Source organism: Equus przewalskii, unplaced genomic scaffold (assembly GCF_037783145.1).
Source record: "Equus przewalskii isolate Varuska unplaced genomic scaffold, EquPr2 contig_5313, whole genome shotgun sequence".
Classification (NCBI taxonomy): domain Eukaryota; kingdom Metazoa; phylum Chordata; class Mammalia; order Perissodactyla; family Equidae; genus Equus; species Equus przewalskii.
Window position 1 is genome coordinate 32074 of NW_027227713.1, and position 26656 is coordinate 58729.

The 26656-nt window shown below is 46.4% G+C and overlaps 1 protein-coding gene and 2 long non-coding RNA genes across 14 annotated transcripts in view; 2 read left to right on the plus strand and 1 right to left on the minus strand.

The window, feature by feature from the left end:
• LOC103545307 (aldehyde oxidase 2-like) overlaps positions 1 to 26175 on the minus strand; it is a 54128-nt gene extending 27953 nt beyond the window's left edge. For 11 of the 12 annotated variants that reach the window (XR_011536419.1, XR_011536418.1, XM_070606807.1 and 8 more), the window contains exons 1-12: positions 25951 to 26142; positions 23422 to 23479; positions 21836 to 21932; positions 20808 to 20916; positions 11883 to 11975; positions 10624 to 10793; positions 9900 to 10014; positions 7993 to 8115; positions 4897 to 4993; positions 4338 to 4459; positions 3213 to 3346; positions 1169 to 1256 (exon numbers count right to left, since the gene is read on the minus strand). Coding sequence is in view for 10 of the 12 variants with exons in the window: in XM_070606807.1 (XP_070462908.1) it covers positions 1169 to 1256; positions 3213 to 3346; positions 4338 to 4459; positions 4897 to 4993; positions 7993 to 8115; positions 9900 to 10014; positions 10624 to 10793; positions 11883 to 11975; positions 20808 to 20916; positions 21836 to 21932; positions 23422 to 23479; positions 25951 to 26004 (1260 nt within the window). In the remaining 2 variants the exon portion in view is untranslated. Of the gene's footprint in view, positions 1 to 1168; positions 1257 to 3212; positions 3347 to 4337; positions 4460 to 4896; positions 4994 to 7992; positions 8116 to 9899; positions 10015 to 10623; positions 10794 to 11882; positions 11976 to 20807; positions 20917 to 21835; positions 21933 to 23421; positions 23480 to 25950 lie in introns of all 12 variants that reach the window. The other variant, XM_070606812.1, reaches the window with a different exon arrangement.
• LOC139081327 (uncharacterized) lies at positions 5527 to 11187 on the plus strand. The gene is made up of 4 exons (XR_011536420.1): positions 5527 to 6040; positions 6140 to 9189; positions 9734 to 10039; positions 10522 to 11187. It is a non-coding gene; the product is annotated as an uncharacterized lncRNA (long non-coding RNA).
• LOC139081329 (uncharacterized) lies at positions 12422 to 25494 on the plus strand. Its single transcript, XR_011536422.1, has 3 exons — positions 12422 to 12706; positions 16806 to 16963; positions 24600 to 25494. It is a non-coding gene; the product is annotated as an uncharacterized lncRNA (long non-coding RNA).
• Positions 26176 to 26656: the final 481 nt, after the last annotated feature.

The following is a 26656-nucleotide window of genomic DNA, read 5'->3' on the forward strand; positions in this document are numbered from 1 at the left end:
GTGCCATGTCCGAGCCCAGGATCCGAACCCTGGGCCACTGCAGCGGAGCTCGAGAACTTAAGCACTCGGCCACGGAGCCAGCCCCTATATTGTATTTTATAATCACGAAAATATTTACAGTCTAGAACTTTCTTACTAAGTACTAGTACTAAAACAGTGCCCTGTGATGTAAATAAAGCCTGATTTATAATTTAGGCCAAAACCAAAGACCTCAACAACCACATAGCACCAACTGCCAGCCTCCCAGAGTGTACCTCCACATTGCTCTCCGTGCTAGAAGATGATAACAGCTGTGAGTTCTAATTTCTGTGCAGTTGAAGGCAAATAACAAGTTTAATGGCCAACTATGGTCCTTTCCTCTTTAATTATAAAAATTACCAGTGCCAATGGAAGAAATAAAACTGAGCTGTGGTGTGGAAAGCTGGGGCTTTAGTACCACAGGGAATATAACAGTTTAGTAATCTAGCAACGACAAAATCAGATAGAAAATCTAGCTACGTATATGCTATAAGCAATTCCCAAATAAAGCATATTTGATATAGAAACATTACATTAGAACTATCTTAACAACTCAATCACAGATTTGAAAAGTAGCATTGTTGTCAGTAAATTTCCAAGTATTTTTACTAGCGTTTATGCTATAGTTGCATAAAAGTGCAATGAATGTGGTTTGGAAACAATTTTAAATTATTTCTCTAGTTAGTGGATTCTTTTCCCTATTTGCAAAGTGCTTTTGTATCACTTTCATAGCCACTTGGTGGAAACATTCGTAAAAAATTATTTTGTGGTTAAAATGGTCAAGCTGTTTCCAAACATTTCCACTGCAAAATATTATTTTTATAGTGAAGAAATTTTGGTATAACAATGTTTGTAGCTTCTTTCAGTTTTTTTTGTCTTTGAGGACCACTAATGTAAATTCTCATTCCTTCAATAGCATTTTTATCATTATTTCAAATAGTATTTTTATCATTCAGCTTCTTCAAAGTTCTACACTAGATTTATTTAAAGTTCCTCATAAAATCTTCTGAGTATTCAAAGACACAGCATCCTCATTTAATATTTTAGATTATTGTTTGTTTTTAGAATTTAGCAAAATCAAAATAATAGAAAAATATAAAACCATTAAAATAAAATGAGGTATTTTAATAATTTCATCTTTAGTACTCACTTTATATTTTCCAAATAATGGGTGTCTTCCCCCAGTTATTAACATATCATCTTCACGATCAAGAACAAGACGAATGGGGTAACCAGTTCTAAAGAAGAGAAATCTTAGTCAGATTCTCCATCCATCCCACCCACCCATCTGCCGTCCACCCACCTGTTTATCCATTCTCTCATTTAACTATCTTCTCACCCATCCATCTGTCCACCTTTCTACCAACCTAGTCACCATCCATTCTCCTCCTCATTTATTCAACCATTCATTTAAGCATCCATCCATCCCACATATATTTATTGAGTGCATATGGTGTGCTAGGCACTGATCTGAACTAGTGTATGACTAAGTTACTATTGTCCCTGTGGTCTATAACTTAATGGTTGGAGAACTAGTAAAGGGATTAATGTCATATGTCAGTTAACTTGTGTTCTTATGACACTCACCCAGATCCAGCCATTTTGCGTATCCCCACCACTAGTTACAAGGAGGAAGGATGTGAACAGAAAAATGCAAACTTAACAACAGAATTGGAAAAAAATGGCCAACCAGTTGTCCTAGGATGTCTGGGTTAGTATCTTCGTTTTCACCCTTGAGTGCTACTCTGTTGGTCAAGTTGGGCCCTTGGGTAGCTAGGGTTTCACCCTTTCTTATCTTTAGGGCAGAGGTTCCCAGACTTTGGAGTACAGAAGAATCATCTGGAGTGCTGGTGAAAATGCAGATTCCTAGGCCTTAGTACTAGGATTCTGATTCAACAGGTTGAGGAGAGGCCCTAGAATCTACATTTTTCTCAGTGATTCTGACACAGGTATCTTCAGGTACCTGTTGAAAACCATGATTCTAGGGCAAGGTTTCCTGGTCTTTAACAGTTAGGATCAACTGGAGCATCAGTTAAATGTAAGTTTCCGGGTCCATCCCCTGGTGATTCTGATTCAGTGAGTCCGGGATGCGGAGGCAGGAATTTCTGTGAGCTCAGGAGACTCTTATTATCAGCAGTTTGGGAAGACTGCTCTGGGGACCACAATGCGTGGCAGGTGTGTGCTAAGGCAGCGTTGTCACTTAAGACGCTAGTTGGAACACTCAGCTGCATGGTGGAACCCCTGGGGAAGTTTTAAAATACACCGACAGCCGGGCCAGGACGAGGCAGCCTAGGTGATTGGATTTAAACGCTCCCCAGCTGATTCCAATGTACGGTCACGTTTTAGAAGTCGTAAAGGCACAAAGCCTGGTGGGAATACGATGAACTGATTATCTCTTGCTGGGTCCCCAGTGGGTATGAATAGAGAGGGCTCATTATGGAAAGAACTGGGGGTGGGATTCAGATCTTGCCTCTTCCCATCTCTCCTTGCAGGATGAGACATATATCTCAGTGCCTTGGGACCTGGCTCTGAAGGACACAGAGATGGTCAAGGGAAGCAAGACCTTTGAACTGTGCAGGCTGAGTGGGGCTCTGACAAAGTAACAAAGAACCAGCCATAGGAAATGAACAAAGAACAGGAAAGCCAGCACCATGAACAGCACGAGCAGCAGGGAGCGAGCCTGCTGGTTGACGCTAGCCCGGAGCTCTCTTTGAGGATGTCATTGTCCACTGAGCACACACTGAAGAGCCAGCCTTCCCAGGTGCAGAGAGGCGGAGGGTGGGAGCCTTCGTTCCTCACTCCTCTGTCTGCAGCTGCGAGCAGGAAGGAAGAGTGGGGGAGCAGCCTCCCCTTTGGCACTCCACGTGGGCAGGTGACTTGCCCTGAGCCTAAAAGGGTCACCTTGTCTGATGCTCAGGGACAGGCAGCCTCAGGCCTAGAGGTGTTCAACTGATTGTACCCCTTTTCCTTTTTACAGCACATTAGCCTATTCTGAGACCTCTGTACATTTGACCTTTCCAAGAATTCTAGGAGGGCGGGTATTATTATCTCTAATTATAAAGAGAAAGAGACAGGAGACCGAGTTGCCCAAGGACACTCAGGTGGTTATGACAGTAGCCCAGGTGACTCTCAGGCCTCTGATCTGCCCTCAGCTGTGTGCATTTTACACGCTCTTGCACCCCAAGTGCACTTACTTGTTTGCGCCCACAGCTGCAATAGCCCCGAGTACAGCTGGTCTTCCCACCTTCCCGCCAAAACCTCCACCCACTCGCTTTACATGACAGGTGATCCTGTTGATGGGGATGTTTAACGTAGAGGACACTGTTTTCTGTAAAAGTGAGATAATGGGAGAGTTTTACAAGAGTGAAATGGCAAAGACGCTCTTTGTTTCCTGAAGCAGCATCACAGGAAAATCACGGACATCTACTGTCTGCAAAAACCCCTGAGATGGTCTGCGTCTGTCTTGCGGTGCTCTTCTCAGTTCATAAGCATCGTTAATCTTCACAGAACAGCGCTTCCAGCAGAAGAATGGCATCTTCCAGAAGGGAAACTGGCAGAGTCCCGGGTTTCTGTTGGAAGCTGTAATCCTAGTGAAAAGCCTAGACCTAACGTCACAGCCAGGTGAAAACCAGCAAGCTCCTGGCAGGCCACTAAAGAAGAGGATGTGTTCACAGCTGGGACCTAGAGCACTTTGTGACTGGGGAAATGAAAATCTGCTACAAAGGGATGGTGTTTACTCCATAGTTTATCCATAATGATGATGATTATTTTTTTTTGGTGAGGGAGATTGGCCCTGAGCTAACATCCATTGCCAGTCTCCCTCTTTTTGCTTGAGGAAGAGTGTCCCTGAGCTAACATCTGTGTCTATCTTCTTCTGTTTTGTATGTGGGATGCCACCACAGCATAGCTTGATGTCTGTGGGTCTGCACCCAGGATCTGAACTGGTGAACCTCAGGCCGCTGAAGCAGAGTGCAGGAACTTAACCACTACGCCACTGGGCCAGCCCCTATAATGATTAGTTTAGAGAAAAATCAAGTACAGATAGAATTTCGTGTTGTCATCCAATCACGGAGGTCATTTAAGTGCGTGCGGTGCAAATGAATGTCCTCTGTAAATCTAAAGCGACTGTGGCTGCTCTTTATTTGCTTGACAAGACCAGAGAAAATAAAAGGGGTCTCGGGTCTTAGCTGCTCCACTGATGTCCCATCCTTGGATTCTAAGTTTTGGAGGTAAACTGGCTGCCACCTGTGAGGCTGTGGGGACTGAAGGCCACGACGGAAGGAGCAGGTTGGGGAGGTGGGGGCGAGCTTGGACCTCACCTGCACGTGGGCTGGATCCTGTGTCGACACATAAATGTCCAGTTCTTTGTCCTCTGTCTTTGGAATAACGAGCACTCCTGTGTTTCCATAAATATGTTCCTGTCCTCCAACGTGGACCTCTCCTGGAAGAGCACAGGGGAATTCCTGAGGGCGTGTGCTGGTCGGAAATCCCGTGCTGGGGCATCAGAAGCAAGTGAGAGGAGGACAGGCCAGCCTGGCTTTGTCCTGACCAGGGAACCGTCCTGTGTCAGCCGAGGGCGATGTGTTTCGGAGACTACGGTTCTGGGTGAGAAGTTGACAGTGTCTGGTTCCGCTCCTCACTCTGCCCTTGGCTCGTCAAAATCTTAGGAGCGTTCCTTCTGTTCATTCTGCGGCTCCCTACCCTCCACCCCCGAGAGCAACACACACACACACAATCTGAGAGGAAGAGATACGAGAGACTTGGCAGAGGGCCACGACTCTAGAGGCTGGTCTTTCTGGGATGAAACCACGTGCTCTCAGCGTCTGCTTCAGAACAAGACTCTCCCAAAGGTTCTATTACATATCCTGAGTCGCTTACCTTCCACAATTTGATCGACTTCTTCAAATGCCTTCTCGACGTTTCCTTGTTCAAGCTTTTTTTCAGGGCACAGGAACGAGCTGTGTTTTATGGCATCCTGAGTGACAGGGGAAAAAACCACAAAAACCAATTCTTTTCATATTTTTCTTCCACTGGCAGTTTTTTCTTTTTTTTTTTAAGAGTTTTTTAAAAAAATTTTTTTCCTTTTTTCTCCCCAAAGCCCCCTGGTACATAGTTGTATATTCTTCGTTGTGGGTCCTTCTAGTTGTGGCATGTGGGACACTGCCTCCGTGTGGTTTGATGAGCAGTGCTATGTCGCACCCAGGATTCGAACCAACAAAACAATGGGCCGCCTGCAGCGGAGCACGTGAACTTAACCACTCGGCCACGGGGCCAGCCGCCTGGCAGTTTTTTCTTAATCAAAGGCCAGGAAAATCCCCCAAATTGCCATCTGACCAGGACACATGAAAGGAGTTGTGCTAGCCAGAGAGCACTAGAGTGTTGGGCTCACCACGGAGACCAGAGGCCAGAGGGCATGTCTTCTAGAACGGAGAAAACCAACAAGAAGGACTGGAGAAACGTTAAAAGTTGGATCTGGGGACGCTATAGTGGTGCAGGATGACAACTACTCATTTCTCATTTTCAGTGTGGACCTCCAGGGAACAGCTGATAGGTCCAAATGGGTGAGGCTCTGGGCCCTCCCTTTTGACCCTCTCCCTGAAGAGAAGTCCTTGCCTCAGACCTAGGTAGCTCACGAACGAGAACCTCTGACTCAGGGATCTGAAGAACCGAGGCCGTGCTGAGGAAGGGGATTCAAGTCCTAGTGCATCTCTAGGCAAGAAAGCCCAAGAGACGCTGGAGGAAGCCGCCCATTTCTTTGAGTATTTGGCATATCTCCTAAGGGCCTTTCTAGCCTTTTGTTCTGTTTTCTTTCTGACAATAACATGAACTGACTCACACTGAAGATGGGAAGCCCTTCCATTCTGAGGTTCTGTGGACTGACCCACCGATCCTTGCTTAACCTTTGGACTCAAGGTGATTTTCTGTCCTTCCGAATGGTGCCTGTCTCCTGCATTCTTACTCTCCAACAGCTGCAAATCCATCGCCTTCCTTGCTGCTGATGACAATGATAATACTGAAGCAGGTGATATTTATTGAGAGCTTGTTTTCTGCCAAGCACTGTAATATATAGTGTATGTACACGTATTCTCACATTGATTCTATTATTCTCTCCACTTTCCAGATGAAGCAACTGGGCTCACAGAGCTTAAAATAACTTTCTCAAAGTCATGCTTCACATAAGCGATGGAGGCAGCTTTCAAGCCGAGGCTAGGTTTTCAGAAATGTCTGGCCTGACAATGAATATTTGATTTCTCAAAGCAGCAGGAAATGAACAGTATAGTGGAATTTTTCATTTTCTGCTACACCAAGATCTCAATAAGTCACCCTAGTACATGTGGAAGTATGTTTCTTGCCATATGGTAAACGTGTCATAAGGTAGTACCATCTTATTGTAATACATGCCATATCTAGTGAGCGCTAACTGTGTGCCAGGCTGTGGGCTAAGTGCTTTACACATACTAACTCGTGCCGTCTTACAACAACCGGATGAGGTAGGTATTATTACTACCTCCACCTTACAGTTGAGGAAACCATGGCACAGACAGGTTAAGTAACTTGCCTAAGGTCACGGAGCTAGTAAGTGGTGCAGCCAGCATTCATACCTGGCAGTTTGGTTCTAGAATCTATGCTTCAACCACTAGCATACACTGACTCTCATATATACAGTCATATAAATGAATGAGTGGATGGATGGATGAATAAGTATTGATATATATGACTATTTTGTCACCTATTTTTGTTCCCAAAAGAATTTGGTGCTGACTCTGGACAGTCCTATTCTGCGGGGGCTCCAGATCGCTAACCATCCTGAGCCCCAGGATACTTCACGGCTGTGTCCTCTGGACGTCACTTCTCCCTTGAGGACATGGGATGAGAATTGAAGTTTCAAAAACCCATGTTAGGATCCCAGCCCAACCCTAGGAAGGGGAGTGAGCCGAGAAAAATGGCCTGGACTCCCTGTAATCTCGACAAAAGAGGAATTTGGATCAGAGTTGACTGGGTTTAGAAAGATCAAGAAACATGACTTTTTAAATAAATACTTTGAATATTGAGCAAGTTGTACCTTTTAGGAACATTCAAAAATGTTCAAATGGTTCACTGGGCCTTTGAAGATTTTTTATTTTCTGTCACAAGAAATCAAATAAGTGAGCTTTTCTCAACTCAATTACTCTGCACTCGCTCTTCATTCAGTTAGAACTGCCATCCTCAGTCCACGTCTGACTTTTCTGTTCTAAGTTCACTATTTGTGCATTTGCCAATATATGCTATGGGGTAGCATTTGCATTCCATCATCTCACCCAGAAACCAGAGTGGAAATTTCTCTGGAGTTCCATCATGAAAGTCCCATTGCTCTTGGGCTCCACCTTGAAAACATTACTGTTCCCAATATCCATTCTCATCATCTTCCCAAGTTTCTAGTGGATACCTGGCCGCCTGGAATAAAATCGACATCCCCCAGCTCCCCTTGCAGTCAGCTGTGGCACGTGACTAGGTTCTAACCAATGAGATGTAGGAAGGTATGTGTGACTTCTGGAAAGTACCCTTCAAGGGAGGGGACACGCCCTTCATCACCTCATTCTCTCTGCTGTCTGCAATGCGACGTAATGGCAAGAGCTTCCGTAGCCATCGTGGACCAAAGTGTGACCTGGAGAATGGAAACCGTGCATGACAGGGCAACTAGAGAGAAGGAGCCCGGATCCCTGACACGTAGACCCCCATATAAGCCCTGGACTGACCACCTCTGCACTTTCTGAACGTGAGAGAGTAAGAAACTTCTGTCATTCTTTTCCTGTTTCTTGGAGCCTAAGCTAATTTCAATTCATACAAGTACTGTCTTCCCGAGAAAGCTGATTTTTCCAGAGCCAGCCAGTGACGAGATAAAAGTAGGGCCCTGACTTGGGCTCGCATTAACAAATTCACAAAGGCACTTTTGATTCTACAGCCTCGCAGGAGAGACTGGCCAGCCCCGCTCACCTCGATGGTGAAGATTACGGGCTCCAGGTCCTCATAGGCGATCTTCGTCTCTTCAACTGCACGCTTCGCCTGTGCCTCCGTCTCTGCAACCACAGCACAGACGATCTGGCCCACGCACAGCACCTGGGGAAGGTACATGCGTGACGCTGGCAGAAGACTCTGGGTGGAAGGAGGCTCAGCTCATCCTCACCGGTGGCTGGTGCCTTAGTGATCGTTCTTGAGCAACGAGAACCACACTGGAGGCACATTCGATTCCGTGTGCTTGGCGGAAAATTTTTAATTAAAAACCAATTTAAATAATACAGACGGTTCCATTGGCCATGTTACTCAATGCATGTAAGCCCCTAACCTCACATCCCAGAGTGGATGTGAGATTGGCTGTGACCTGAATCTGCTGGGTCCTCTGTCAAGCTTGGTTCACATGTGTCACTATCATGATGTCATTTCAGAGTCTAAGATAAGGGAAGTATTTTTTGTACAACGCGGCTCCCATTGTGAACTAAGCTGTGTCCTCCCCCAAATTCATCTGTGGAGGCGCTCACCTCCCACGTGGCTGCATTTGGAAAGAGAGACCATACAGGGGACCTTAAGGTTAAACGAGGTCATAAGGGTGGACCAGAGCCCAACATGACTGATGTCCTGATAAGCAGAGCAAGAGATCCAGGGAGGCTTGTGCGCGGAGAAAAGGCCACGTGAGGACACGAGGAGAAGGCAGCCCTCTGCAAGCCAGGAAGGGCGGCCTCGGGAGGAACCGGACCTGCCAGCACCTTGATCTTGGACTTTCCAGCCTCCAGAACTGTGAGAAAATACGTTTCTGTTTTTTAAGTCACCCAGTCTGTGGTATTTTGTTGTGGCTGCCTGAGCAGAAAATGCAGCTCCTAAATGAAAGCCAGCCCTTCATCTGGAGGTCACACAAATGAAAGTGGTTTGTTCTGTGGCTAGAGGAGAAATAGTCTGTGCAGGACTCACTGAGATGTGACAATAGTAGCTGACACTTCCTGGGAGCCTTCACATGCCTTACATGCAAGAACTCATCCAAATCTCACAATACGGTGAGGTGCCTGCTACGATTACTCCCCGCACAGAGGATGATACCAAGGGCGCCCCGCTAGTGCGTGGTGGAGCTGGAGCACGAACCAGGGTGGTCTGGCTCCGACAGCAGGTGCTCAATAGATTGTCGGAGAATTGAATTAAAAGGTCAGATGTGGCAAGGGCAACTTCATTACAAGTGGAAGGTGTGATGGTAGGTGGGAGCTGGGTCTAGGAAGGGAGGGAGATCAGTATAAATAACAGGGAGTGGCTGTATGATCTGTACTCTCCTTTCTAGATCTTTCTAGGGTAGTCTAACCTGATCCAGGTCAGTGCCTACATTTATTCTTCAGGTGAGGCTAAATGGACTCGAGAGCACACAGTCGGAAAACTAGGACTTATTGTTTTTCTGTAATAAGTTTCCTTTTTTTGGTGGGGGGTGGGGGGGAGGAAGATTAGCCCTGAGCTAACTACTGCCAGTCCTCCTCTTTTTGCTGAGGAAGGCTGGTCCTGAGTTAACATCATGCCCATCTTCCTCTACTTTATATGTGGGACGCCTGCCACAGCATGGAGTGCCAAGCGGTGCCATGTCCACACCCAGGATCCGAACCGTCAAACCTCTGGCCGCTGAGAAGCAGAACATGCAAACTTAACCGCTGCGCCACTGGGCCAGCCCCAATAAGTTTCCTTTTATGTTATTTCCTGCCTCCAGAAGAGCAGCTCTGTCTGAATAAAGACATCGGGGTTAGAGAGAAGCTGGAAGAATTGGCCCTTCTCCCCCCGACAGCAGACATTGCTGGGAGGCAATGGAGAGCCGGCTGGAGGTGGTGCCTCGGTGAATATTTGCACAACGTCATCTGGGAAGGCATGTTCTGTACCTTATCTACAGCCAACAATTTGTCATCTTCGGCACCATTGGTGCCTGGAATGTCCTCAGCTGTTATCACATCAACCACCCCGGGGAGTTCAAGGGCCTTGGACAAATCAACTGATCTGAAAAGAGAGAAATATTTAAGAGGTAGAAATCAGCAAGCTTGGAGGCCCCAAACCTTTAAGGGAGGGAGAGAGCATGGTTGAAAATCAAAATATATAACAACTGGTCCAACTAGGCCCTGACCAATTGAAGCTGACCCACCACAGGAGGGTCCAGGAGGCCCCCTGCTGGGCCAGGGGTAACACTTTTGCTGCTGGGAGGGGAGCTTGAGGAGGGGCCGGTGTGGTTACGGCAAGGGGTCCTTAGGGAGCTTAGGACAGTGGCCATTTAACATGCAGTAATGAAGGACCTCAGTGTTTTATCAGTCACTGAATGTCGGCCCTGCTCAGAGGTACTCCTTTGAGCCCTGCCCGAGGCTGCAGGGGGTAGAATGAGGTGTTGGGAGGCTGAGCCGGAAGCAAGGGGCCCATACCTAGGATTTTTGTTCTTTCCTGCTGGTCATTTCTGGATTCTCTCCCTGCCTCCTCCTGGGGCTGCTGACCTTTTCTTTACTCTTTCCATTTTAGATCCTTTGGGTTTGGGACATCACAGGAGAATGGGCACATTCCTCCCGGGGTAATCCCCAGGTGTGCTTTTAAAAAGCTTTTGAAAGCTTTTCATGTACTTACATGATTTTTGCATGGGCTCTGGTACTGGTCACCAAAGCCATTAAAAGTTCTTTATCCACCATGGGGATGTCATCGCAAAATATGGCTTCACCTGTGGCATGTTTGAGACCTGACAGGTGCATGATGGGCCGTCCGACTGGATCCTGGAGGGCTTGGTGAGAGTCCACACTCTGCAGAGGAAGACGTGAGATGCCCTGGGAGCCTTTAATCTCAGGAGTGGCCTGGCCAATCACTGACCCTCCTGACTCGGGATGGAGAGATCAACGGTCACCCTTGGGCAACAAACAGTGCAGTGGGCCAGATGATGAGCGTGACAGTTTTATGATGTAACTAAACCAGGGACTTGTCGTTTTAGTTATGTGGCAATGCCTTCGACAGGGCCAACCTTTTGGCAAAATTGGGAAGTAGGTGAAGGGGCACCCAGCTTCTCCTTTTGGCATCTTTCCAAGTGGGGACCCTGGACCCCTTTCTGCTGGCACTCAGAGGGTCTCCCTGTCCTGCTTTCTTGCCTTTCCAATGATCAACCTATTCAACTATAAAGCGATCATGATGATGAGGCCTAAAGTGATGTAATTCCTGAGGGTGGGGGACCAAAATCTTAGCCCAAATCCTGCTTATTGACTTGAGCAGGGCCTCTGGGGAGGGAGGGGAGAAACAGCAGTGGAGTGCACCCAGACCAGGACTAAGGTGCCTTGGCTGCCCCTGTTGGTGGCACAAAAACATCCCTGGGAGGAGGAGGACACGGAGAAGGCGTTTATCCTGGAACTGTCCTCAGGGAAGAGCTGGTGTGGAGATGGGGTGAGAGGAGGGGTTGTGCTCTGAAGACAACAGTAGAGACTTTCTCAATCGTCCTTCAGGAAGGGTGGGGCCAGTTACTCGCAGAGCTCTTGTTTTCCTGACTGGAGGTTGCACATTTGCCATCAGGGCTGAGGCTGAACCCGGCCGCTCCCCTGCTCTGTGCTCCCCCACACCTGCTTTAGCTGCTCTTGGAACAGCTGCTCGGGAGCAGCAGTGCAGAGACTCAGTGATGAGGCAGAGGGCCAGCTGCTCCAGGTCGGCTCAGCCTTGAGTGCATCTAGCGGCAGCCCAGGCCTGATCTGACACCCAGCATCTTCCTGATGTGGCCTGAACAAACGGCCGATATTCTAGCAAAACTGGAAAGTCCGAACTAGAAACCACAACTCTGAAGAGCTTGCCTGTTCACACAGCTATCACTTTTCTCTTAGTTTCTAGGTTTCTGTTAAGTTAAACTCACTGACCTGGTACCTTTGGACGCCCTGGGGTACTGTGGCCGGGAAATCTTCTAGAGCGCTTAGGAATCGGTCTGAAATTTCAGGAAAATGACGGCCATCCTGAGAGACATAATTCAAATCCAAAATGAGACAGAGAAGCCGATTAGTCGATGATTGAGCTTGGCTGTGATTTATGTGAAAATGAGTCGGGCAAAGTGTCCAAGACACGGCAGGGCCAGGCTGGCCTGGGTAACCCAAATCCACATCACCCCCCAGGATTTCACTTTTTATCTGAACATTTCTTGCCCTCCCTCCCTTTGCACATGATGTGGAACTGGACTGACTGGTTTGAACCTGATCTCAAGCCACCCGGAGGAGGGAGAGGCCTGTCAGCCAGCTGGCCCGCAGAGGCAGGGGGAGAAGCCAGGACGTTTGGGGCTGGACAAGCCCTCCCAGAATGGGCTGGAGTTCACTGGACACAAAGATCCCCCGTCCTGATTGCTCTTCTCAGAACTCAGCTGTTCTGGAAGAGCAGTAAAATCAGGACGCCTCTCTGGGTGTCACTGAAACACATCAAGTGTCTTGATTCAGGAATTAAACGGCAGCAAGGACGATTCTGGTGAATGCGGCTGGTGAGGGGCTTCACGGAGTGAATGAAAACCAGACGCTTTAGGAACCCTGCACGGCGGGGTGGGGTGTGGTGGGGAGATGGGGTGTGCAAGGCAGGGCGAGAGCTACAATCACGGTCGGAGGAGGAAAGAGAGAGAGAGAGTGTTTTGCTTTGCTTGACTTATTCCAGAAGTTTACAATCAGAAAATCTGGAGAGAAGCTACTTAAATATTAGCATAAGAGTAAGTTTTGGTATTTTTTTTTAAATTTTTATTGAGTTAATCATAAGTTACAATCTTGTGAAATTTCCGTTGTACATTATTGTTTGTCAGTCATGTTGTAAGTGCACCCCTTCACCCTTTGTGCCCACCCCCGACCCCACCATTCCCCTGGTAGCCACTAATCTGTTCTCTTTGTCTACATTTTTAAATTCCTCATATGAGTGGAGTCATACAGAGATTGTCCTTCTCTATCTGGCTTATTTCACTTAACATAATTCCCTCAAGGTCCATCCATCTTGTTGCAAATGGGACGATTTTGTTCTTTTTTATGGCTGAGTAGTATTCCATTGTGTATATATACCATGTTTTCTTTATCCAATCATCTGTTGATGGGCACTTAGGTTGCTTGCACATCTTGACTATTGTAAATAATGCTGCAATGAACATTGGGGTGCATAGGACTTTTGGAATTGCTGACTTCAAGCTCTTTGGATAGATACCCAGTAGTGGGATAGCTGGGTCATAAGGTAGTTCTATTTTTAATTTTTTGAGGAATCTCCATACTATTTTCCATAGTGGCTGCACCAGTTTGCATTCCCATCAGCAGTGTATGAGGGTTCCTTTTTCTCCACAACCTTTCCAACATTTGTTACTATTAGTTTTAGATATTTTTGTCATTCTAATGTGTATAAGGTGATATCTTAGGGTAGTTTTGATTTGCATTTCCCTGATGATCAGCGATGATGAACATATTTTCATGTGCCTATTGGCCATCTGTATATCTTCTTTGGAGAAATGTCTGTTCATGTCTCCTGCCCATTTTCTGATCGGGTTGTTTGATTTTTTTGTTGTTGAGTTGTGTGAGTTCTTTATATATTACAGATATTAAGCCTTTGTCAGATGTATGACTTGTAAATATTTTTTCCCAGGTAGTGGGTTGTTTTTTTGTTTCAATCCTGTTTTCATTTGCCTTGAAGAAGCTTTTTAGTCTGATGAAGTCCCATTTGTTTATTCTTTCTATTGTTTCCCTTCTCTGAGAAGACATGGTGTCCGAAAAGATCCTTTTAATACTGATGTCAAAGAGTGTACTGCCTACATTTTCTTCTAGACGCCTTATGGTTTCAGGTCTCACCTTTAGGTCTTTGATCCATTTTGAGTTTATTTTGGTGAATGGTGAGAAAGAATGGTCAATTTTCATTCTTTTACATGTGGCTTTCCAGTTTTCCCAGCACCATTTGTTGAAAAGACTTTCTTTTCTCCATTGTAGGCCCTCAGCTCCTTTGTCAAAGATTAGCTGTCCATAGATGTATGGTTTTATTTCTGGGCTTTCAATTCTGTTCCATTGATCTGTGCACCTGTTTTTGTACCAGTACCATGCTGTTTTGATTACTGTAGATTTGTAGTATGTTTTGAAGTCAGGGATTGTGATGCCTCCACTTTTGTTCTTTTTTCTCAGGATTGCTTTAGCAATTCAGGGTCTTTTCTTGCCCCATATGAATTTTAGGATTCTTTGTTCTAATTCTGCAAAGAATGTCCTTGGGATTCTGATTGGGATTGCATTGAATCTGTAGATTGCTTTAGGTAGAATGGACATTTTAACTATGTTTATTCTTCCAATCCATGTACATGTAATGTCTTTCCATCTCTTTATGTCATCATCCATTTCTTTCAGAAAAGCCTTGTAATTTTCATTGTGTAACTCTTTCACTTCCTTAGTTAAATTCACCCTGAGGTATTTTATTCTTTTTGTAGTGATTGTGAATGGTATTGTGTTCTTGAGTTCTTTTTCTGTTAGTTCGTTATTAGAGTATAGAAATGCTACTGATTTATGCAAACTGATTTTATACCCTGCAACTTTGCTGTAGTTGTTGATTACTTCTAAAAGTTTTCCAATGGATTCTTTGGGGTTTTCTATATATAAGATCATGTCATCTGCAAACAGCGAGAGTTTCACTTCTTCCCTCCCTATTTGGATTCCTTTTATTCCTTTTTCTTGCCTAATTGCTCTGGCCAGGACCTCTAGTACTATGTTAAATAAGAGTGGTGAGCGTGGGCATCCTTGTCTCATCCTGTTTTCAGCGGGATGGCGCTCAGTTTTTGCCCATTGAGTATGATGTTGGCTGTGGGTTTGTCATCTATGGCCTTTATTATGTTGAGGTAGTTCCCTTCTATCCCTGTTTTATTCAGAGTTTTTATCATAAATGGCTGTTGGATCTTGTCAAATGTTTTCTCAGCATCTATTGAGATGATCATGTGGTTTTTACTCCTCAATTTGTTGATGTGGTGTATCACATTGATTGATTTGCGGATATTGAACCATCCCTGTGTCCCTGGTATGAATCCCACTTGATCATGATGTATGATCCTTTTGATGAATTGCTGAATTCTGGTTGCCAAAATTTTGTTGAGAATTTTTGCATCTATGTTCATCAGCAATATTGGCCTGTAGTTCTCTTTTTTCGTGCTGTCCTTGTCAGGCTTTGGTATCAGCGTCATGTTGGCCAGGTAGAATGTGTTAGGAAGTGTTCCATCCTCCCTAATTTTTTGGAATAGCCTGAAAAAGATAGGTATTAAATCCTCTATGAAAGTTTGGTAGAATTCCCCAGGAAAGCCATCTGGTCCTGGGGTTTTATTCTTTGGGATGCTTTTGATTGCTGTTTCAATCTCTTTCCTTGTGATTGGTCTGTTCAAATCGTCTGCTTCTTCTTGAGTGAGCTTTGGGAGATTGTAGGAGTCCAAGAATTTATCCTTTTCCTCTAGGTTATCCATTCTGTTGGCATATAGTTTTTCGTAGTATTCTCTTATAATCCATTCTATTTCTGCAGAGTCTGTTGTTATTTCTCCTCTTTCATTTCTGATTTTGTTTATTTGAGCTTTCTCCCTTTTTTTCTTTGTAAGTCTAGCTAGGGGTTTGTCAATTTTATTTATCTTCTCAAAGAACCAGCTCTATGTTTCATTGATCCTTTCTACTGCCTTTTTTGTTTCAATAGCATTTATTTCTGCTCTGATTTTTATTATTTCTCTCCTTCTGCTGACTTTGGGCTTTGTTTGTTCTTCTTTCTCTAATTCAGTTAGGTGTAGTTTAAGATTGCTGATTTGGGATTTTTCTTGTTTGTTAAGATGTGCCTGTATTGTGATGAATTTACCTCTAAATACAGCTTTTGCTGTTTCCCATATGAGTTGATATGGCATGTTATCATTTTCATTTGTCTTGAGGTATTTTTTGATTTCTTCTTTAATTTCTTTGATGATCCATTGCTTGTTCAATAGCGTATTGTTTAGTCTCCACATCTTTGTGCCTTTCTCAGCTTTTTTCTTGTAATTAATTTCTAGCTTTATAGCATTATGATCAGAGAAGATGCTTGTTATTATTTCAATTTTTTTAAATTTGTAGAGGCTTACCCTGTTTCCCAACATATGGTCTATCCTTGAGAATGTTCCATGCGCATTTGAGAAGAATGTGTAATCTGCTGTTTTTGGATGAAGTGTTCTATATACGTCTATTAAGTCCAATTGTTTTAGCTTTTCATTTACCTCTACTGTTTCCTTGTTGATTTTCTGTCTGGATGATCTGTCCAATGATGTGAGTGGGGTGTTGAGGTCCCCTACTATTATTGTGTTATTTTTAATATCTTCTTTTAGGTTTGTTAATAGTTGCTTTATGAACTTTGGTGCTCCTGTGTTGGGTGCATAGAAATTTATAAGCGTTATTTCTTCTTCTTCTTCTGTTTTTTTTAAAGATTGGCACCTGAGCTAACAATTGTTGCCAATCTTCTTTTTTTTTCTGCTTTTTTTTTCTTTCTCCCCAAGTCCCCCCAGTACATAACTGTATATTTTAGTTGTAGGTCCTTCTAGCTGTGGCATGTGGGATGCCACCTCAACATGGCCTAATGAGCAGTGCCATGTCTGTGCCCAGGATCTGAACCCTGGGCCGCCAAAGCAGAGCGCATGATCTTAACCACTCAGCCACGGGGCTGGCCCTGCATTACTTCTTCTTGATGAAGTGTCCCCTTGATCATTATATATTGTCCCTCTGTGTCTCTCTTTACCTGCCTTATTTTGAAATCTGTTTTGTCTGATATAAGTATTGTGACACCTGTTTTCTTTTGTTTGCTATTAGCTTGAAGTATTGTCTTCCACCCCTTCACTCTGAGCCTGTGTTGGTCCTTGGGGCTGAGGTGTGTTTCCTGGAGGCAACAAACTGTTGGATCTTGTTCTTTAATTCATTTTGCCACTCTGTGTCTTTTTATTGGAGAGTTCAATCCGTTTACATTGAGGGTGAGTATTGATGCATGAGGGCTTAATGCTGTCATTCTGTCGCTCGTTATCTGGTTTTCCTGCGTTACCTTTGTTTCTCGTACTTTGTGTTTTAGCCTACCCATTGACTTCTGCAATTTCTTATGCTGGGTTTCTTAGATTTTTCCTTATTTATGTTTTGTGTCTCTGTTCTGTTTCTTAGTTTAGTGGCTACCCTGAAGTTTGTATTCAGAATCTCATGTATAACATAGTCCATTTTCTGGTGCTCTCTTACTTACTTGGCCTTTCCTCTTCCCCTCCTAAATTATTATTTTCATCTCTTATTCCAACTTGTGTTGTGAGTTTGTGGTTAGAGTGATAAGATTGTCTTTGCTTTGCTGGTTTCCTTCCCTTTATCCTAATGCTATAGTTGAATATTTGCTATCCTATTCTGATTCTGTCTCCCTACTCTGTGATTTGTGACCCCTTTCTCCCTTTTTTCTTTTTTTCAGGTATGAGAGCCTTCTTGAGGATTTCTTGTAGTGGAGGTTTTTTTTTTTTTTTTTTTTTTTTTTTTTACAAAGTCTCTTAGCTTTTGTTTGTCTGGAAAAGATTTAATTTCTCCCTCATATCTGAAGGATATTTTTGCTGGATAGAGTATTCTTAGCTGAAGATTTTTATCTTTTAAAGTTTTGAATATGTCATTCCATTCTCTCCTAGCTTGTAAGGTTTCTGTAGAGAAATCCGCTGAAAGTCTGATGGGGGTTCCTTTGTAGGTTATTTTCTTCTGCCTTGCTGCCATGTGTATTCTTTCTTTGTCATTCATTTTTGCCATTTTTACTACTATATGCCTTGCAGTAGGTCTTTTTACATTGACAAATGTAGGAGATCTGAAAGCTTCCTCCACACACATTTCTCCCTCAATCCCTAGACTTGGGAAATTTTCTTCTATTATTTCTTTCAGCATTCTTTCTGTTCCATTTCGCTTTTCCATGCCCTCAGGGATTCCAATAATTCTTAAATTGGATTTCCTCATTGAATCTGCTATTTCTCAGAGATTTTCTTCATTTTTTAAAATTCTTAGTTCTCTTTCTTCCTCTTTCTGGAGCCATTCAGCCTGTCTATCTTCGATTATGCTAATTTTCTCCTCTATGTTGTCTACCCGTGCATTCATGGAATCTGTATTCTGTTTCATCTGATCCATTGTATTTTACATCTCTAGTATTTCTGGTTGATTCTTCTTTATAGTTTAAAACTCTTGTGAAGTAACTCCAGAACTCGTTGACTTGTTTCTCTATATTTCCCTTTACCTCATTGAATTTTTTGATGATAGCTACTCTGAACTCATTTTCACTTAATTTACCTATTTCCAAGTCCTCAGGACATACTTCTGTATTTTTATTGTTTTCCTTTTGGAGTGGAGCTTTTATAAATTGCTGGATGGTAGAGGAGCAGTTTTTTCACATGATGCTATTGTTCAGTTGCAGTTACAGCCTGCCACAACTAGATGGGGGTCAAGAGCCGTGCGTTCCCAGCCCCCCGCCTTCAGCCGCGATGGCGGTACACAGCGCAGGTTGCGGGAGGAGGAGCACTTTTTCTCGCATGCTGACCTGGAGTCCGTTCAGCACTTGCTCTCTGGTTTCCTGGGGCCCTGGCTTGATGGGGTCCCTGCACGCGAAAGCTTCCCCCTGTTAGTGGGTTTCGGCTGCGCGGGCAGTGGTAGTCCTGGACAATCCCGCGGATGTGCAGCCACTCCCCCACTCCATCCCTCTCCCATGGCAGCAATCCCAGTCTCTAGGGGAGGGAGCAAAGTTCTCTCTTACCCCGTTCCAGCACCTCCGATGGGGGCTCCAGCCTCTCTGACCTCTGTCATTTGGCTGCTGTGGGTCTCTGACAATCTCTGTATTATTAGAATTATTGGTTGAAGTTCAGTTGTTCATTTTCTGGTTGTAGTTTGGAGGGGAGAGAGTCCCGGGTGAGCTCACTCCACCATGTCACTGATGTCACCTCAATTCCTGTTGTTTTAACCCACCCAGTTTGTGGTGCTTTGTTACAACAGCTCTAACGAAGGCAGCCAAATAAATCACTGTGCAGAGACGTGGGGTGTCAAGACAGGGGTATGGTCCACGTGCAGTGTGTTCTGTGCAGGCCGCTCCAGCAAGTGCTCTGATAAGCAGGGCACAGCCTGACATTCTTCCCTGCTCCTGGGTGAACTGTGGCTACTTCAGAAACAACTGAGGGAGGCCCTGAGCTGGGCTGGGATGATGTGGGCTGGGGGAGCCTGAGGCACACTTCCCACCTGGCCTCAGGTGGGTGGAGGGGTTTCCCCATGTCAGACCTACCTCCCAGGACCCCCATGAGCTGCTCCTCTGAGGGCTGTGGGTGGTTCCTGAGCAGCGTGTACATGGACATCACCATCTCGGGGGTGCAGAACCCGCACTGGGTGCCGTGGCTCTTGGCAATCCTCTCCTGGAAGGACATGTGGTCACAGGCCCTGCCTGCCTGCTGCCTCTGCCTCTCAGGGGGGAGGGTCTGTGTGCTGCGTCTCCCTTGTCATGGGGGAGCCCAGGCCCTGAGAAGCCCTCCTCCCATTGCTCAGAGATGGCCAGTGCCCCCTTTCCCACGCTGCTCCTGGAGCAGGTGACTCAGAAGCCCTGTTCTAGCGTTACAATCGCTTCTCAAGCTCAAATGCATAGTTCCTTCTAACTGGGGAATTAGCAGCGTGCAGCCTTGATTCCCAGAGTGGGAAGAAGTCTCCAAAAATCATCAGTAAAAGGAAATTATGTGTAGGTTTCAGAAACAGCTTTCTGGAACACCTCCATGTCTTAGTTCTGCCCGTGGGGCCGCCTCTTTTTGATGAGCTTGGAGACTATCTCCTGTTGACCTCACTTCACTTTCTTCTTTAAATTCTTTTGTGTTAGCTCAGAAGGAGCTCTCCTTTCAAAGGTCCAAGATTGTGGTCTGTGTCCTAGATCCTTGCTATTTAAAGTGCAGCCCCGGGACCAGCGGTGTTGGTTCCACCGGGAGCTCATAGGAAGGCAGAACCTCAGGCCTCTGCTCCAGACCTCCTGACTCAGAATCTGTGTTTGCAACAAGCTCCCTGCTGGGTCTCAGCGCTCTGAAGTTTGGGAGCCCTGCTCTAGATTCCGAATGTCATCCTAGGATTCGGGTTCATCAGCCTTGCTGTGAACGTCCTTTCTGATCTCCTCAGGGACTCTAGGAAAATTTCCTGCGTTCTTTGCCTTTGCTGACCTTCCTGGAATCGATTTTCACGTGGTTAAACCCAGAGACCCTTTGGGCTCCTCCTGCCTGGAAGGCCTTGCAGTGTTGGTGGATCTGGACCTATGACACTCCAAACCCTGTGACAGTGACAGAGAAATTCATGTGTTTTCTGCCAATGCAGGTCACAGTACTCTTAAAACCAGCCTCTCTTTTCCATCTTCAAGTTAAGATTTGGAGAAACAACTGTCCTTGTGCTCTGGCACAGTCACCCTCAATTCTGATTTTACTCCCAAGAACCCCATACCATAGGAGGTAACCCTGAATTTGATCCTGTTAGCCGCAGAGACATTTCATTCTATGCATAACATCCGTTGTACAATATTTGTCCCACAGCATAGTCCAATAGGTGTTAATTGATGTTTTTAAAGTCCTGCTTATCATTCAAGTAGAAAAAATAAGAAAAACGATGATCATCTAATAAAATGCGGAAGGATTTCCAGGCTTCTTTTAAACCACTTCACAGATATTATTATCATCTTGGTCAATATGCATCCAAAGCTTGTACTCACCTGACCCCACCCTGGCAGCCCCAGGCAGCACTGTGAGTGCAGCATTGGTCAAAAAGGTAAAGTCAAGAAGTGAGACGATGAGGACGTGCTCTCACCTGCACCGGGTGAAGCCTGGTTTTGATGCTTCCAACACCTTCCACGGTGGTGACAGCAGCTCCATACAGAGAGCAGATGGGCACCAGGCACGCAGTGACGGAGAAGTGTCTTTGTATGAGAAGTACAAGGAAAACCAAGAGGAGTGACACAGTTATGCCTCATGGGCAGCGGGAAACCCCCAGGCTTCTCATTCAGCCTAGGGAATGGGGAACTGGAGGGGCGTCAGAGAGGAAGAATTTAGAGTCCTCTCTGCTGACTGTATTATCTGCACGAATTGGGGATCCTTAGGGTGAGTAGGGGCATTCTGAACTTCAGAAAAACTTTCCAAGCCCAGAACAGACCCACCTGGGTCTGGACTCAATGAGAGTGGGCTCGGGTCATCAGGAGCGTGGTTAGACCTCAACCAGTGTTCATTAGGACACTGATCCCACAACAGGCCAAAGGCACACCTCTGTCTTCTACTCATATTGGAGAATTTTTTTGCTTGTTAATTTTAAACTCTCCATGTAAGGTCTCTCAACAGTGTTGGGTGGTCTGTGTTCTGAAGTCATTTCCTGATTTCTTGGGCCAGTGGATTTGGGAACAGCCCAAGTCCTGGAATCTGGCCCTTAATTAAAGGATGGAGTCATGGCCCAGGTCCCTGCAGAGTCCAACAGTAGAAAAGGCATTCGCTTCAGAGCCAGAAAATGTGGGGTCAAGTCCTTATTCTACAGCTTGCTAGTCGTATGACCTTGAACAAGTCATTTCGTCTCTGATCCTCAGTCTCCTCATCGGTAAAATGAATGGTTTGCGTACATTGGGGTTTCTTAACCGGGAGACAGTGGGCCTTGGGAGGTCCATGATCGCCCTGAAACTGTGTGTTTTCTGAGTAGAGGGCTCCCAGCTTTTCTCAGGTTTTCAGAGGGGTCTAAGATCTATAGAGAGCGAAAATTGCAAGACTGGAAGATCCTTAGAGATCTTTGGCTGTGAGGTGAGGATACAAGGCTGGCAAAGAAGCAAAGCCTCCTCCAGCCTCTGGGCAGGATACCTTATCTTCCTGGACACGGGGTCGTGCTTCGACACCATCACGGTGCAGGCCCCACAGCCTCCTCTTCCGCAGGCATACTTGGTTCCCGTGAGGCGTACTGGAAAGGGGTGGTCAAGGAAAAGATTGCCTCCATGATAGCGGCCTCCCCAGGGTGTCTCTAGCCAGGAAGGTCTTCTTTGTGGGGTGAGGTGCAGGTCTGAGGAATCAGTCGCCTGCCTGCCTCCAGGTGTCAGTAAAGGCCACTCCATATCTTATTAGCTGTGTGACACTCGACATATTAACCTCTCCCTGCCTGCTTTCTCGCTTGCAAAGAGGGGAAAGTAATACCTACTTGATCTTCACAGGTTTATCATAAGCATCTTGGAGGGTAATGGATGAAAAAGCCCTTTGAAAAAATCCTATTTCCATCACAGGTGTTCTTCCGGGTTCCAATCATATGATCGGAAGACAACTGCTTTCTAGCAGTGTTACTAGTTTTGCCCAGCAGCTGGTATTGCATTTGAGAGCAAGCGAGTGAGCCTTTGGAGAAAACGCGCATGCTTATCACGGCCCACCCTGAGCGCCCCTCGGCTCCACCTCCTAAGGGCAATCGTCCAGGTCCAACCCCAAATCTAGTTTCAGCCTCCACCCCTTTTCTTTAGTCATCCTTCTCCCTGACTGTGGTCGATTTCCACACAGTTTATGGACTGGATGTAGTTCACTAGAATTGCTAAGAAGACTTCGGAATCACTGACTTTTTTTTTTCTTTTTTGAAAGCCATGGGGCTTGTTCATCTAAATTAAGCCATAACTCAAATGCTTCTCAGAGAGGGTATGTCAGTGAGTGGAGTGGGCTGGGTGTAACTGGGAGCTCACGCCCCACTTTAGACAGAGGACTAGGGACAGTCCCTGCTCAGCCCTAGGCAGGTCCACTGTAACGCAGGAATGACTATCTTCTCATTTTTCATGAGAAGCTGAAAAATCTTGATTTTTAAAAATATGAGATTTCCTAATTTTCAAATATTGACTACTAATTAAAAACCATGTGGGCTTTTAAACAAAACTTGCAGAGGGGCTGATTCCATCAATTTGTAATTTTTCTCATTAATTTGGTTCTTGTTGGCTTCTCTGGGAGAGCCATTAGATTCACCAATTACACTATGTTTGCTGTTACGATCTACCTTTCAGAGCGTAAAACGGTGGCAGACGACAGATGTAGGAAAGGCGATCTTCCCCTACGATCAGGCTCTCCCAGAGTCTGGAGAAGCTGGTTTCCCTGCAGGGCAGGCACAGGTGACACAAACCTTTGTTACCTAACCGCCTGCTGGGCATCCAGAAAGCCCTTACGGGAACAATTAGTGCTGACGTGAGGAGCTTAGCTTATATTTCACTGGTATTAAAGCAGGATATAAGGACCTCTGGGGAAATTTTATCCTCAACAAGTAGCCCAGTTAACTTAATACCCTTAAACCATTGCCAAAAGCAAACAGAGAGTGGCGGAGGGGCTGACCGTCTGGGGATGGGGAAGTCTGATCAGTTCTCATGGTCACAGCTGGCCTAAGTTTCAAGGAAAACATAGACACGGCCAAAACATGGTCAAAAGGGTCCAGTTCTTTCGTAGGAAGGTCAGCAGTGTGACTTCCAGGTCTGCGTTCCTCTCCAGCACCTGCGTTGGGAACAGAACAGAGGTGATTATGGGGATTAAATCAGTGACCGGTAGAATGTCTGCTGCGGCTTGATTTAGGGATTGGGGTGTAATATGAGGCCCGGTTTCACCTGCCCTGTTTTTTTGTGCTCTGAGGGCACACAACTTTCACACGCATTTTCAGAGCAGGAACTCACCCAGCAAGTGTGGCAACAACGGCCTTACGTGTTGTTAGAGCTGAGAACTGCAGCTGCGTAAAGACACCCTGGGAGCCAAGTTGTTCATGTTTGCTCTTCTCTCTATTTTTGTGGAATCTTTCAACCCAGTCTTTTGTACTCTTAAAATATTCAAGCTGGGGAGGGACTGGGATGCTGTGTGTGTGCGTGCGCGTACGTGTGTGTGCATGTGCATGCACGAAATGAAGGGTCCTGGAGGGAAGAAAGATGGGTAAAAGGGCCACCCGGTGACGCAGAGGTTAAGTGTGCACGTCCTGCTTTGGCGGCCCGGGGTTCGCCGGTTCAGATCCCGGGTGTGGACATGGCACTGCTTGGCCAGCCATGCTGTGGTAGGCGTCCCACGGATAAAGTAGAGGAAGATGGGCATGGATGTGGGCTCAGGGCCAGTCTTCCTCAACAAAAAGAGGAGCATTGGCAGCAGATGTTAGCTCAGGGCTAATCTTCCTCAAAAAAAAAGAAAAAGAAAGATGGATAGGAAGTGTTTCTATGCTGGCCCCTCTGATTCACCTCTGGTGGAGAGTACATTTGATGACATCAGGGATCTGAAGAGGTGGTGGCAGAGAGGGGGGTGGGGAGAATTGCCGTCACCCTGGAGAGGCCCCAGAGTGTTCCAATCCCCTCCCTGGCAGAGTGGCTGATGGTGAGCCTTGTTGCCCCAGCTCAGGACCCAGGATGCTCTGGCAGAGCACTAACGTTCCTCCCTCCCTTATCTTGAAAAGTTGGGGATTTAGCGTTCAAAAGCCGTGGAGGGACCTTCCTTGATGCTTCTTTCTCATCTGCTTATTTTGGGATATTTCCTTTGGCTTTGTTCTGGGATGTCCTGCAAACACCTCCCTCCATTCTGTTGCATCAGAGGAAAGGAAGATACAGTGGCCTATTCACGTTAATTCTTCCTTTCTCCCCAGAAGAAAAATGTGAACTTGTGTAGACCTCAAAGAATGAAAAAGTACGGAGGGAGATGCTTCCAAGTTGAGATGTTAAAATTCAACTGCTTTCTGAATCTCCAGGGGGCTCCGATCAGCGAAAGAAGCCCTCCTCCGCCTGCCCTTCCCCCCACCACAGATCTTCAAAAGCCGTTTATTGAGAACGTGGTTGGATATTTTTATTATCTACCTGACTCCACCCCTACCGCACACATCTGTGTTTCCTCTAACCCTTGATTTATGCCCTGTACTGGCTGCAGCCACCTCACTCTGGGCTCATGACTCAGGAGGGATGTGGAACAGAAAATAGAGGAAGGGACCCCCAAAGCTGAGGCCAGTGGGACAAACAAGGGCCCCAGCTCATGAGCGACAGTTTTGGAAGAATGTGTGCTGGTTGTTGGCCGTGGACACTGGCTGCAAGAGAGAGATTAGAAGGGGGTGGATGACAGCTTAGAGGCTCTACATTCTGTCTCCTTTCTTGGGCCGAGCCCTGGGGCGGGGGTGGGGCCCGGGGGGGACATGACAAGATCTCAGTTAGGTTTGCAGGATTGGAGGGCTGAGGGCCCTGGAGGAGAGGCCACCTGCTTTGGGAGCTGCAGAATGGTTCCTTTGAGAGACAGACAGACTCACAAGAGCGGTGGGCCTGGCAGAGGGCACTGAGGGCTCACTAGTGGCCTGCGTGCACTGATGGTGAGGACCGGAGGGAGAGTGCTGGGACCAGGGGCAATAGAAGAACATCTTGTTATCCATGTTCCCCCTGGAACTTAGCTGCAACCCAGGCAAGAGGGGGACAGAAAGTGGGCTGCAATTACCTTTCAACCAATTCTGTGTAATGGAGGCTCAGAAAATAAAGTTGATGAATAGAAAAAGAAAGAAAGCTGCATTTCTTCTCCTCCTGGGTTTGAGGATCAAGGTGTTACTAGACGAAGTGCTTCCCATGCGTGAGAGCCAGGGCTCAATACCTTACAAGCCCTTAGGGGTTCCTAACCAACGAGGGAAGCGTCTCTCTTTTAATCTTTACAAAAGCTGCAGGAGGTGGGCTCTAAAGAGGGAGCTCTGAGACTCCGGGGGTTGAAGTAACTTGCATAAGGTTATACGTGAATGCACAGTCTGCCCGCAGGCTCGTGCGGGTAACCCTGGAGCTTTACCGCCTCCCGCCTGCACCCCCAAGGCTGAGCTCCGACCGAGGGGGAACAGGCCAAATGTGTAGGGTTCCAGTCCCTGGCTCCTTGTCCTGACTGGAGGGGGCTCCACCCAAATGGGTCACAAGGGCTCCCCCGGAGCTAGTGGGCTCCTGCTGTCTCTGCCAGCCAGGGTGTCACCCAGCACTTACCTTCCTCCCGTTCACGAAGAAAACCAACTCGTCGGATCTCGACAGGTGGGGCATTGCACCTGTAAGAAGCTTCGCCTCACGCTCCAGGGCGGAAGGCTCCTGGGCACCAGCCCCAGAAACGAGTGGGCAGGATTTGGGTCCAGGCAACTGAGAGCCCTCCCTGAGTGAAGCCGGCTGCCTGGAGCCCCTGAGAGCAGGGCAGCGGGTGGAGACTTCCTTGCCTCCCGGCCTTTTAAGTCCAGGCTAACCCGCGTGGCCCAGCCTCTCACCCCGGGCCTCACTCCGCCTCCCACCAATCCCGCTCCAGAGCTTGCTGCACACAGCCCACACCTCTTCTGGCTTTTCCTGAGGTTGGCGGGCTTCAGTGTGAAGACCACAAACAACGTAAGCCCACTCTGCACAATGACTCAGCCCCGGGAATACATCCCGCATGGATTTCATTCGTTTCCAAAAGAGCTACAAGTGGGCTTTCTGAGGCCTCCCACTTCTCCAACATTTCTTACTTCAGCTGCAGAAATGTCTCCTCGCTGGAAATCATATGGACAAGACCAGTCTGTGTCCCAGTTAAAGTGGAGGCGGGGCGTCACATCCACCCAGCCGCTCTGTACCCTTCCTACTTCCTCCCACTGACAGGATGCTTCCACCGGAAAATAGTGATCTAGTCAAGGCAACCACTTTACAGATAAGTAAAGTGAGGCCCGTGATC